General features: G+C 38.0%; 1 protein-coding gene across 3 annotated transcripts; it reads left to right on the top strand.

Moving 5' to 3' along the window:
- Positions 1 to 1,543: 1,543 nt before the first annotated feature.
- Positions 1,544 to 4,468, top strand: LOC306870935 (activated RNA polymerase II transcriptional coactivator p15-like). 3 transcript variants are annotated; one of them, XM_079418536.1, is made up of 5 exons: positions 1,544 to 1,637; positions 2,793 to 2,865; positions 3,042 to 3,161; positions 3,681 to 3,789; positions 3,942 to 4,445. In XM_079418536.1, the coding sequence occupies exons 2-5, from the start codon at positions 2,797 to 2,799 to the stop codon at positions 4,019 to 4,021; spliced, it is 378 nt and encodes a 125-aa protein (XP_079274662.1). In that variant the 5' UTR covers positions 1,544 to 1,637; positions 2,793 to 2,796; the 3' UTR covers positions 4,022 to 4,445. The 3 variants fall into 3 exon arrangements, with proteins under 3 accessions (XP_079274662.1, XP_079274663.1, XP_079274664.1); XM_079418537.1 differs by having other exon boundaries at positions 1,571 to 1,637; positions 2,796 to 2,865; positions 3,942 to 4,468; XM_079418538.1 differs by having other exon boundaries at positions 1,571 to 2,865.
- Positions 4,469 to 12,405: the final 7,937 nt, after the last annotated feature.

Below are 12,405 nucleotides of genomic sequence, written 5' to 3'. Positions count from 1 at the left end.
TTGCGCTTGAACTAGTCTCAGCCTCAGATGTCACGCCCACGGACCGCTGGCTAAACATCTGATGCATATGGCACACTTTTCCGGAAACACTTCAGGAATGTCGAAGTTGTAATCTGACTGGTTGAATTAAACCGGATTTCCGGGAGACGCGAGTGTCGCGTTTATTTTCGGTCCGCCGGGAAACAAAGATGCCGTGACGCCAAACCCCCTCACGAAAGAAGAAAGGCGTCGTGTTTACAAATGTGACGACAAACGCTTATCAGGGTCAACTAAACGCTGGATTTTCAAAAGTATGTGAAATATTTAAAGTTCGCAGCATAGAATCTTTAAAATACATCCGAGAGTTTCACTCCGTGAGTTTGTTATTGTGGCGACATTTCCACGCCCTGAAACGTGACGCTAAACGAAACAAACTATGATTGGTTGTTTGACATGTCGGTCAAACAGCCTCATGGGCGGGCCTTGGCCAATGAAAGCGGCCATCTATTCCAGACCTTCAGACCCAGACCCAGTCTGAAGGTCTGGCTACGCGAGACTACGCTTGAACCATTTTGCGCAAAAAATGACAAAATTGCTGCTGCTTGTGCGCAGCTTGTTACAGTAGCCTACCAAGTTCTGATTGGCCAATCGCCGTTATTTAGTTCGTAAATCATAAGTAGAGAATTTTAACATTTTATGTGCATGATAAGTTTTACATAATACACAAAATTAATAATCCAAAGGGGATGAAGGTTTTACAGAGGGGATGGTTTTTGTCATTTTTTTTCGCCATCCCCCCTCAATTCAAGCCCTGACTATTTGTGAGTGAATTTAATCATTCACTCAACCAATTCTTTAGTCAAGTCGTGACGTATTGTCAAGTATGGTGACCCATACTCGAAATTGGTGCTCTGCGTTTAACCCATCCAAGTGCACACACACAGCAGTGAGTAGTGAACAAATGCACACACACACACACACACACACACACCGTGAACACACACCCGGAGCAGTGGGCAGCCATGCTGCAGCGCCCGGGGAGCAATTGGGGGTTCGGTGTCTTGCTCAAGGGCACCTCAGTCGTGGTATTGAGGGTGGAGAGAGCGCTGGACATTCCCTCCCCCCACCTACAATTCCTGTCGGCCGGGGGCTCGAACTCGCAACCTTTCGATTACGAGTCCGACTCTCTAACCGTTAGGCCACGACTTCCCCCTATTTTTAAAAATAGGCCTATTTTTTAAGAATAGGCCTACAAGGTTGATACAATGTCTATTTATGACTAAAAAAAATCTTCCTCCGCATGCAGAATATGCAGGTAGCCAACAAAAGTATTCATGCCTACACGCCCCAGAAATAGTACTAACGAGATATTAAAATATATATTTATATGCGTTTTATCAACGTCATTGCGTTAATTCTCCTCCACTTTTGCTCTTTTATGTGAACAATTTTGACGAACATTCAGTCGGTCTGAACACAGAAAGAGAAGCATTGGTTCACTTTAAAGATTTGTTGTTACTGTGGTGGTTTGCTTTGAAGAAAAAACTACATTTCCCACAATGCCCTCTGAGACGTTATTAGCCATATGGTTGGTTCTCGATTCCTCTTCTCTCCGCTGAGTGTGACTGACTGTTGTAGCCTACTGAACAACGTTAAATGTAAGTCCTGTTCAATTCATACTAAAGCTAATAGTAAACTGTCTATTATAGACACGCACTTGTTAAATAAATTATCAACAATGAAGAATCATATAAAGACCAGTCATACAAAACCGCTTTTAATGTGAATGTGTTATCCAGGGCCTATCTTTCCAGTCCCGCTATACTCGCCGGTGTTGATGTACACGAGTTAATTTTGGTTGAACAAATAAATTAAGCAGTTTCATCTCGTCCATTCCCGTATATGGAGGCAAATCGGTGAAGCGAAGTCATCATTGATCGAGAAGCCTTAAGTCTTTCTCTTGCTTGATGGCTCTTTCGACCAAGATAACAATCCTTTCTCTCGTGCTCAGCGATCGTCGGAGGAGATGCTGCAAAAATCAATGCAAAATTAATAGAGTCTGCATTTAAAAAAGCAAAAACATTGCAAAGTATATGTAGCAAGGCTATACAAAGTAGCTAGCTCTACAGTTTAAAGCTAGGAAATATGTGTAGCAGGTTTTTACAAGATTTAATTTAGTACTTTTTGAAATCCAATCGGTCTTCTTAATAAACTAGTATTTTCGCAATTATGATGGCAATTATGGGAATGCCAGGGAATCTCACAATTGGATTCTAGGTCAGAGAAAGTTTGTGAAATTAATAAAATATTAAAATAACAATCACTGTGTCTGTGTGTGCTCATGTTGTTGTTTTTTCACCCATAAGAATATGGTTCATAATTGTTAGTAAATAAACTGTTACTATTGATAAGTAAACCTTTTAAATAATTTGGGGTCATTGAAATGATTTGTTCTGAGGAATCAGTTTTTGCCTAGAAACAATATTGTGTTACTCCTGTGCATTGATGACACATGTAGTTAATATAGATATGGCATTTGTTATTTATAGGATTTTTCTATTATTAAAGTATCTGCATTTTATAGTATTCATGTATTTAACATTTACATTGTTTCAAAAACTACAAGACGATTTAATTCAATTCTGTAAGTTAGCATAAAGCATCAAGGGTCCCTTGCTAAATAGAGATTGAGCAGCAGCCTGCTGAACATACAAAATAAAGCTGAACATACCTGGAAAAAAAGAAATTCCATAAGTGACCCTGAGGTGGCAGTGTTGAATCATATTTTACATGGAAATTGTACTTGTGTTCAGCAGCATGCCTAAGTCAAAAGAAGCGCTGTCTTCCACTTCAGGAAGTGGTTCGGACAGTGATACAGAACCAAAGGTATGAACACAGATTTTACATGAATGCAACAAAATTAATATAGCCTATCCAACTGGAAAACTAAGTTTATGCTTCCTGACTTGAATTTAACTTGAAACCAGCAGTGGATATTTTATCTGAAAATGTGCTGCAGGCCTGAAAGGTCATGTGTTTTTGTCTCCTTATTTTTACCAAAGGCCAAAAGAAAGAAGGCAAGTGCTCCTGAGAAGCCTGCTAAAAAACAGAAAAGTGGAGAGACCTCCAAGCCCAGCGGCTCTGCGAAGAGTGACAGAAACAGTGATGATAACATGTTCCAGGTTTAGCTTTTCAACATTTTTGTCCTGAATGCCCTATCAGGGTTTATTAATGAGCAAATGATTTTACATTATCCCATATACAGTGGAACTGCTTACTCAATAACTAAATGCATGGACATGTAATATTGATCTGACATTAACTTATCTTGTAGATTAGTTTAAAGTGCTCTACTAATAGCCATAGTGCATTGAAACATAAAAAACAATCTTGCTGGCAACAAGATTAACATCGGTTTTAAAATGTATTATTATTATTATTACTGATCTGTAATGCAATTTTACTTTTCCCTTGGATTAGTTGCATTTAGCTGTAACACCTCTCTTATCGGGTTCTTTTTATTCCGGTTTATGTAAATTCTCAATAGAACTCCTACAGAATACCAGTAACCAGCAATTTCTTCTGTTTTAATTTATTTTTGAATGTTTTGCGTGTAATAATGTAAGTTTAGTATGATTTCGATTTTAGAGCTAATATTACTACTGTCCCAGGTGGCTCATTCATGTTTTGATATGTGACAGATTGGAAAACTGAGATACGTCAGTGTCAGAGATTTCAAAGGCAAGGTTTTGATTGACATTCGAGAGTACTGGATGGACCAAGCTGGTGAGATGAAGCCTGGAAAAAAAGGTAATTATGGGGCCATTTTATTTGATGTATTTTTGTGTTATTCTACTTTGACCTCTTAATCAATCAAATATCTTTCAGTGCAGGTAAAATGTTACATTTTATTATTGAGCAATAGTAGTTTTGTTCCATCGATTGTATTGAATTACCCTCAGGCATTTCATTGAATCCTGAGCAATGGAATCAGCTGAAGGAACAAATGTCGGACATCGATGATGCAATTAGAAGATTGTAAGAGCTCTTTGTGCAGTGAATGGTTGTCTGGTTCTTTTTTTAGAGTTCCATACTTTGGTACACGGGGACTTTAACAAAATGTTTCCTATTTCAACTTGTGCTATATGTATGCTGTTCAATTTGAAGAGACTTTTTTTTTATGTTATTGTTAATTTCCAGTTGTCTGTTAAATGTTGATGTGTGTGAATAGTAAGTCTTGACTGGGTGATTATTTTAATAGTACAATAGCTGCATTGTTCTCATACTCTGCCTACATAATAAAGGCTTTTTTGGTTTGGAGTCTTTAGTCTTTTTTTTTTCTTTTTTTGATTGAGTATAAAAATTTGAACCATGTTATGTTTTGTTCCCTATAGCGTAGTAAAGTGCACATTTTTAAACTGGAAGTTGTTGTGATCCTGTCAATAAACAGCAGTAATGGATGACCTAAAATGAAGGCGTTTGGCACTTTATGATGCTTGTTGTGTCCAGTCCTGAGTGCTTGTGTGTAATTTGCTCGCCTTCGCGTGGGAACAGGAATTATAATGGTCCGTACACCCACTCAAACATAGACCAGACTTCAGAATAAAAACAGCCCTTTCACTCGACTGTCCAGAAGAGCCATCTTGCATCAATTGCATTTGCTGTCTAAATTAAATCACTCTTAAATCATGGTAGCCACTGTATTGCCAGCATGTCTTTGAGACAATATGGTTTATGGTGTTGCGTGCAAAGTAAGCATTATTGGGGTAGTTTCTGTAAGAGGTAACCACAGTGCAAGCACATTTTTTTGAGATGCAGAGGTTCATACTGTGAATAAACATTGATCAAATGAATCTACTTTTATATTGTTTATATATATAATTAGTATAAACTATATTTCAGAATTGGTTAACTGAACAGCATTTCTACATTGACATTTTGTGCAATAATGGTACATAAACTATAAGCATTTCAAAATGTGCATTGATTCATAGTATGACTGTTTTGTAAGTGTCAAATGCGTCATAAGGTTTGAACAAAGCTGTGGCTCAGAAAAGAATATTTATTTTTCTGTTTCACTACTTGCACTTCAGGTGGTGGTTACTATGGAGATTACTTGCAACCACAGAGGTTCATTTTAGTTCCTGAGAGGTAATAATTTCATGTTCTGATTGAACCAGCTTTTCACTCCAACTTCAATTCTGTGATCAAACACCGAGACATGAACTATGAAACATCAAAAAATGTCAGTCTCTAAAGAGTATGTTATGTACACCTGTTAGTGTAAAGCTAATGTTAGTGTTGAAAAATGATCAAAAGAAAATGTAACATTTTATTGGTGTAGGCCTGAGTTTTGTGTGGTGTGTATGATTTCATTCTAGATTTTACATTTACACATTTACATTTAGTCATTTGGCAGACGCTTTTATCCAAAGCGACTTACAATTGGGGAATACAAAAAGCGATTAATCTTGAAGAGGCAATCAGACAGAGGAAGTGCTCGTAACACCAAGTCTCAGTCATTGTTCAAATAAGTACAAGCTAGTAAGCGTAGAGAAAGATAGAGGGAAAGAGTTTTTTCTTTTTTTTTTTTTGAGTTTAGGATGAAGTCAAGTACTGCCGAAAGAGATGAGTTTTCAGTTGTTGCTTGAAGATTGCCAGGGATCCGGCGTTCCGGATAGGGGTGGGAAGATTATTCCACCAGCCAGGATATTCATATCAGTTAATATTATTCAAATGTTCTGTATTTAATGCAGTAAAGTTCTTTAGATTAAAATGGACCATGCACATTCGTATTTGTCAAAATTTGACAAATATAAGTAGCCAAATGCCCAATAGAAATGTGTCACTAGGTGGCACCAATGCTCTATTTTATTTCTTCTGCTAGTTTTTGGAGAAGAAAACCATACTCAACTTGTCAATGTTTTTAAGAATGACACAAAGATCTCCTTAAAATTGACAGACCATTGTACAATACAAATTTCCATTCCATGTTCCATTTAAGGTCTTTAGTTCTTTTTTATACCCTTTCTATCAATATGACAATACCAGACAGCGTGTTTGTGGCTTACTAATGTGAATTTTTTTCCATCACATGTTAGTTGTTGATAGGAAAGGAATTTGTTTCACAAGTCTTGGCAGTGCATCAAACACTGTTAATGCATGAGAATTTCCATTCCTATCAGTGTGTGATAGATATTCCATCTGAACACACTGAACTGAGTGATGTGAAGGAATCAAATTAATTTGTTCAATTAGAATGTGCTGCAAGTTGTGCTTTGGTCTGCAATCATTTTAATGAAAGCACAAACACAGTGCGACCATCTGTCCACAAAACAGGAATTGGCGGAATGTCCCCGATAACTGGAGGCGGTTTGAATCGTCCATGCAGCCTCCATCTTCTTGAGATTTCCTGTACACTTTGATCACTTTGATGCTTTTATGATGATGGAGGAATATGCAGAACATCCTGGAAGAGAGAAGCTGAGCGGGCGTGTTGCACTAGTTTACTAGTTTTGGAGCACTTTAGGTCACCGATGCATCAAAAGTCCAACATCTGCTTCCATTTGAAGGGTCTGCTGTGAGCCTGGCGATTGAACATTGGTGTCTGTGGTTCTTGGACTGGTTCTCGTGTCATTGAGGGTTGCATTGCATATTTCAGCGCTTGAGTTTCAGGTTATGTTTACATCTGGACATGGGAATATGCCGGGGCGTGTAGCTCATCTTTGGGCTAATATCAAACCGGCGTGGGTTTTACAGGAGAGAATAACTCAGGAGGAAACCCTTTCAGCCCAGTTTTGATGAATGTCTGTGCCTCTGTTGTTTTACTCCATGGTGGCTAATATAACGGATACAGTTTCATGGAAGGAATTTGTTCTTCCATTGAGATGTGAAATGCATATTGATTACGGGGCGCCTTGAGTTTCCTGTCCGTGACAGGGATGGTATTGGCTGGAACCCGCTTTGGCTGTGAACTAAGGCACGATCTTGCCAATTTGTCTACAGCTGAATTATCTTTACAATGGACAAATGATATTAAGAAGTTTATAGGCCAGAATCCCTCCTCTTCACCCTCTGAGAAGGATAAAATCATTCATCTCAAACACGTCAGAAGAAAAACAAATCCACTTAGACTTCACCCTGGCGAAAGTGTTCTCGCTGTGATGCACTTCTGCCAAAATGTACTGTCATTCTGTGGGTAGTGCTAAGCGTACAATTAAAAATCTGAAGGAGAAAACAGAAAATGTGGTGGTATCCTGGCTGGCTCCATGGAATGTCCAGTGAGTGTCAGTTTAATAATGGTTGCAGTTGTCTTTGGCATGGATATGTTCTGCTTACATGTGAGGTCAGTTTGGTGAAGCTGCCACAGAAGTGAAGATAGATCAAAACAGGACCTCATTGATGATTAATGAGTATAATCCCAAAGGTGGTCAAGGAATCAAGCATGGGGATGAGATGAAATGTTGCTTTGCTGACTGTAATGATAAAACACGTCCAGACGTTCCAGCTTATGGAAGATTCTGTTTGATCACACTTTCCTCTTCGGTGTTCGGATTCTAAGAAAAATTATACACACAGAACTCTTCTCACAAATCCTATCTTAGTTCATCACATGAAAATCTGACTCATGCAACACCAAATTTATTTCTTAGTAAATATTTTTGTAGATTACTCATGAAAATACTTACAGATATGTTATTACTCATGGCTTTGAATGGCAAATCCATTAGAGAAATATAAAACGCCTGTAGTTCAAGAAAAATAAGCTTTTAGTGTAGTATTGTTAAATGTAAAACTGAAAAACCTGACTCTAGTGTCTTTTATTGTGTCCTGATCAAAGTGCTGTTGGCAGTATTTTGAGTGGAACACATGCTGAAGTGTATTTCATATCGGCTGTTTCATTGTTAGCACAAAGCTTAGATGCAGTCATGGCTGCTCATGTTGGCTGGAGAACACAGGAATGTTGTGGGCTTGTTGATAACTTCTCCCCTCTCAGCTTGGGCTTATACAGCCCCTCTCGCTGGCTGCGGGACCCTGCTGAGCAGAACGTCCCTGAGGTTAGCTGAAGGTGCCCTTGACCTGACTGTCCACGAACCTCATAAATCTGCCCGGCCTGGACCAACGCTTATTGTTCACAAGGAGTCTTGTTTGCCAGGATTTTATTTTACCCTCAGATGAGTTGTTTGGGTAGTCAGTAGTGTTTAAATGTGCCTAAGGGCATCGGAATATTTGATTCTGATTGGTCAATCGCATCATGCAGCGGACAGATAGTCCCAGTATTTGCTGTCCCCTATGGCAATGCCACAGTCCGTGTTCACAGCAGTGAGACAGCACTGCTAGAATGACTTTGGTTGTTTTCAGTTTTAAACCAATATAATCATTATATATATATATATTTCTCGGAGAGAAATCCGAGAGGATTCAAAGCACGTTCACAACAACTTTGTGGTGCTCTCATGAACGCGTGTCAAAGTCTGACACGGAAGAGAAGAAATTGTTGAATAAAGAATACATTTTTGTTTTCTTTGTGTACAAAAAGTATTCTTGAAGCTTCATAACATTAAGGTTGAACCACTGATGTCACATGGACTATTTTCACAATGTCTTTACTACCTTTCTGGGCCTTGAATATGGTAGTTCTGTTGCTGGCTTTGCAGGGTCAGAAAGCTCTGAAATATCTTAATTTGTGTTTTGAAGATGAACGAATGTCTTACGTGTTTGGAACGACATGAAGGTGAGTAATTAATGACAGAATTTTTATTTGAACAATTAAATTTTTTGAGAATAGAATTTTAGAGTTGATTAAATTGACACCTTATATTTACCATGAACTTTCAGAAACAAAGCTTGCATGTTTCCAACTGTAATATGATCATTATATTGGCCATGTGCTGAAAAAATATACTCAATACATACATACCCCAAAGCAGAGGTGCTGTAGCGTTTTGTGGCATTGAGGGAGCTTTTGCAGTGTACACAAGTTGTCAGTCCCACATCCCCCACGGCGAGCACATACAGTAGCTTGGCTGCTATAAGAATAAATTGAAGATGTCAGCTCTGGTTTACTCACTCTACGCCAGTGGACAGATACACATCATGAAAAAAACAGCCCTACTTTCACATCTCTTGTATTGCACAGTGGACTTGATTTCTGTGTGACTGGCACCAACTTGTGTCTCAGTTATCCACTGTCGTGAAAATTACTTCAGAGGAATACAATTTTAAAAGCAGTGTAATTGTTGCAGTGTGTACCTTGTTACTACATTGTATTGGACTATTTTTCATTGTGAAAGCTTTAAGATAAAACACAGGTAAACTCAAATAAGTAATTCATGTGCAAGTATATATTTATTCGGTGTGTAATTATATAAATAAGTGGTACATTATCACTTACATAAGCCAGATTTCCCTCACCTGCATGCTACACAGCAGAACAGAAAGTAACATTTCCGGCAGCCTGTGAGGACTGAATCTGCCTGGGCGCCGACATGATCCCTCGGTGTGCTGCTGCAAATGGCTGTGGTGAAGCATTATGCAATGCCATAACTTGAGCCATACTTTAATTCCTTTGATTCCCCACGGATACAGTTAAGATAGTCATGGTTGTAATTTTGACGCAGTGGTCCAAATGTGCTATCTCGCTCACAGGCGGAGAAATGTCTTGCCAAAGAGGGAAAATATAAGGAGTCATGTCTCATTTATCTAGTGTAAACAACACGGCCTCTGTGGCAAATCATCTTGTTATTTGCCTGGGTGTATCCACAGTGGAGTTTCTTATCGTGGATCAGTTCAGATAGTATTATTAATAAACAAACTGTGCAGAATTTAGATGATGATATCACACATCTCTCACTTAGTTTGAATTAATAGTGGAAAATACAATCAACTGAAAGACTCCAGGTACTTCAGATTTTTTTTTTCTGTGATTAATGGGGGAAAGAAAGTTTTTGGAATAGTGCAGTCATTAAATATTCATGGTTGTGCTTTCCGTGTTTGCGCTGGGTTATGTTAAATCACTTCGGGGATGAGGGTTTTCCACTTGACCTGTTCATATCCTGTTTTTCCTCCTTTTTCCAGTTTAAAGACTCTAAGGACACTAAAAATTCCTTAATACACTGAGGTACTCCCAGCTGTATTGTTTCATTACATAGCAGACGACGTGAAAAAAAGTATCTGTGCCATAGTCTGATTTTCTTAGGCAATATCAGACAAAAAATCATGCTGTAGTATTGAATCAGTGCTGCTGAGATTCAACTGCAAATATTCAGCATTATGGCATATGTGATATTGCTTTTATATATTTTATATATATATTTAATATATTTCTTAATAACTAAATCCCACAGCTTCACTACTAGTAGAGAGACTCTGCCAGGTAGAATTAATTCACACACGCAATTGTTCTCACTAATGAATTCATCCATATGAATGTAATCTTTACTGTGCTACTTATCTGTATCTGATTTAGAACGATCTGTGAGAAATATAACGACTCAAAGACGAAAGAACTGATAAAAAATAAGCTGTTATAGGAGCAATAGCCATGTGGGCAGCGTTGTGTCATATGCCAAAGCTGTGCACAAGGTGTTTGTCACAGCTCCAGACTTATTTGTTCATTAATATCAGCGACTAGTCGACTTCGACTTTCATCACATAAAGTCGACTTTAAAAAAAATCAGAAGTCGTTCAACCCCTAGACCATTCATGGACAGCAACACAACTACCACGTTTAAGGAAGGACATTCTTAAAATAGTCCATGTGACATCAGTGGTTCAACCTTAATTTTATGAAGCTACTAGAATACTTTTTGTGCGCAAATAAAACAAAAATAACAACTTTATTCAACAATTTTTTCTCTTCCGTGTCAGTCTTTGATGCACATTCAAAAGAGTACCACAATACCCTTTCTGGACCCTAACTGACCCTTTAAGCCAGACAAAATTTGACTTCTCAACAGAAATTATTTCATGGTCTTTTCTATAATAATTGCACTCAAATAATGTCAAATCTTAACCAAATCTGAACCAAAACAGATACATTTCTAATTTATTTCCATATAGCAAAGTGTAAATTTTTTTTATTTTTTTTTAAATCAGAGTAAATGCACTTTGTGGCTGTTCACACTAGTTCACACATCCAATAAACAGATTCGTATCAAATGGGCCTACCATTCCCTTTACAGATAATTAGAAATTTGGAAGCTGATTATTTGAGACAGGACAAATACTTTGTATTGTATGCTTAGTAAGAACAGTTGGTAGTGTTTTATTTTTTTATCAGACCTCACACCACTCTGTCTACCCACCGTCTCTCTACTAAGGACAGAATGTAGACAGGACCAGACAATGGGAAGCAGTAATAGACCATTCAAACAAACAAAGATTTGCAGAAGAGGCGAAAAAAAGAAGTAGAGAATCTCTGACGTAAAAACATCTACCGCACACACAGTGTCAACATGTAGTGTTTCTCTTCGGCCGTGGGACATCAGAGCATGCCATTTGGAGGATGTTTAAACAGAGATCTACTCGTCTCTTTGCTTTAGCCTATCTGCCGTACAGACCACAGGAATTCCAGGACAAACCCTGCTTGGACCGGTCTCCTCATTATATTGGAGAACCTTAACTCTCAATCCTTTTTTTGGATGGTTTTATTCTCAAAAGTGTCATTAGAAACATAGAACAAGGCTAACACATATACGTATCATTGTGTTACTGCTCCAAAATATAGCTGTGCAATGAATGTGTTCTAAGAATATTTTCTTAACTCAACTAAATAAGGCAGCAGTTTGCATTGAAAGTGCAAAAACTTTTCTAATTAGGTTATGAAAAACTTGCCGTTCTTAATGGTAACATTTGGAAAACATTCTTAGTACATATAAGCTATATGTGGAGAGGGCTTCATGAATAATGATTCATTTAGCTGATTCATTAACTCATAGATTTAAAACTAGAATGGCCAATCCATCTCATAGTAATTTTTAAGTTTCAGTATAACAGTTAAATGAACAGTGGTTTCATGGTTATATTTTGAGAATGTTTCCCGAGCCTGATACCTTAAAAAATACCATTAACGTTTCTGCAAGAACATACCTTTAAAAGAAAGTTCTGGGAATGTTCCTTGTTAGCCTGGACTGTGAGATGGCCTAATCCACTAATACTAATTGCTGACTAATTCAGTTAGCAGTGAGAAGAAATGTAGGCAGTCAGTCACACACTCATACCGAGCCATTAAGCCATTCACTGCCCAGAGGCAAGCCTCACTACACTTAATTAAGTCACAAGCCCCATTTATAACATTATTCTACACTTCACATTTCCATCTCTTTTAAAAGCTTTAATAAATGGAATATTTTGGATTTCAACAAACCCCTAATGACTTGGAGGGATTTTTAATATGTCCTCCAGGGGAAAGGAGGCTGCGTCTGC

The sequence above is a fragment of the Barbus barbus genome (genome assembly GCF_936440315.1).
Source record: "Barbus barbus genome assembly, chromosome: 6".
NCBI lineage: Eukaryota > Metazoa > Chordata > Actinopteri > Cypriniformes > Cyprinidae > Barbus > Barbus barbus.
Note: the sequence above shows the minus strand (reverse complement) of the source record. Positions and strands in the feature narration are given on the sequence as shown.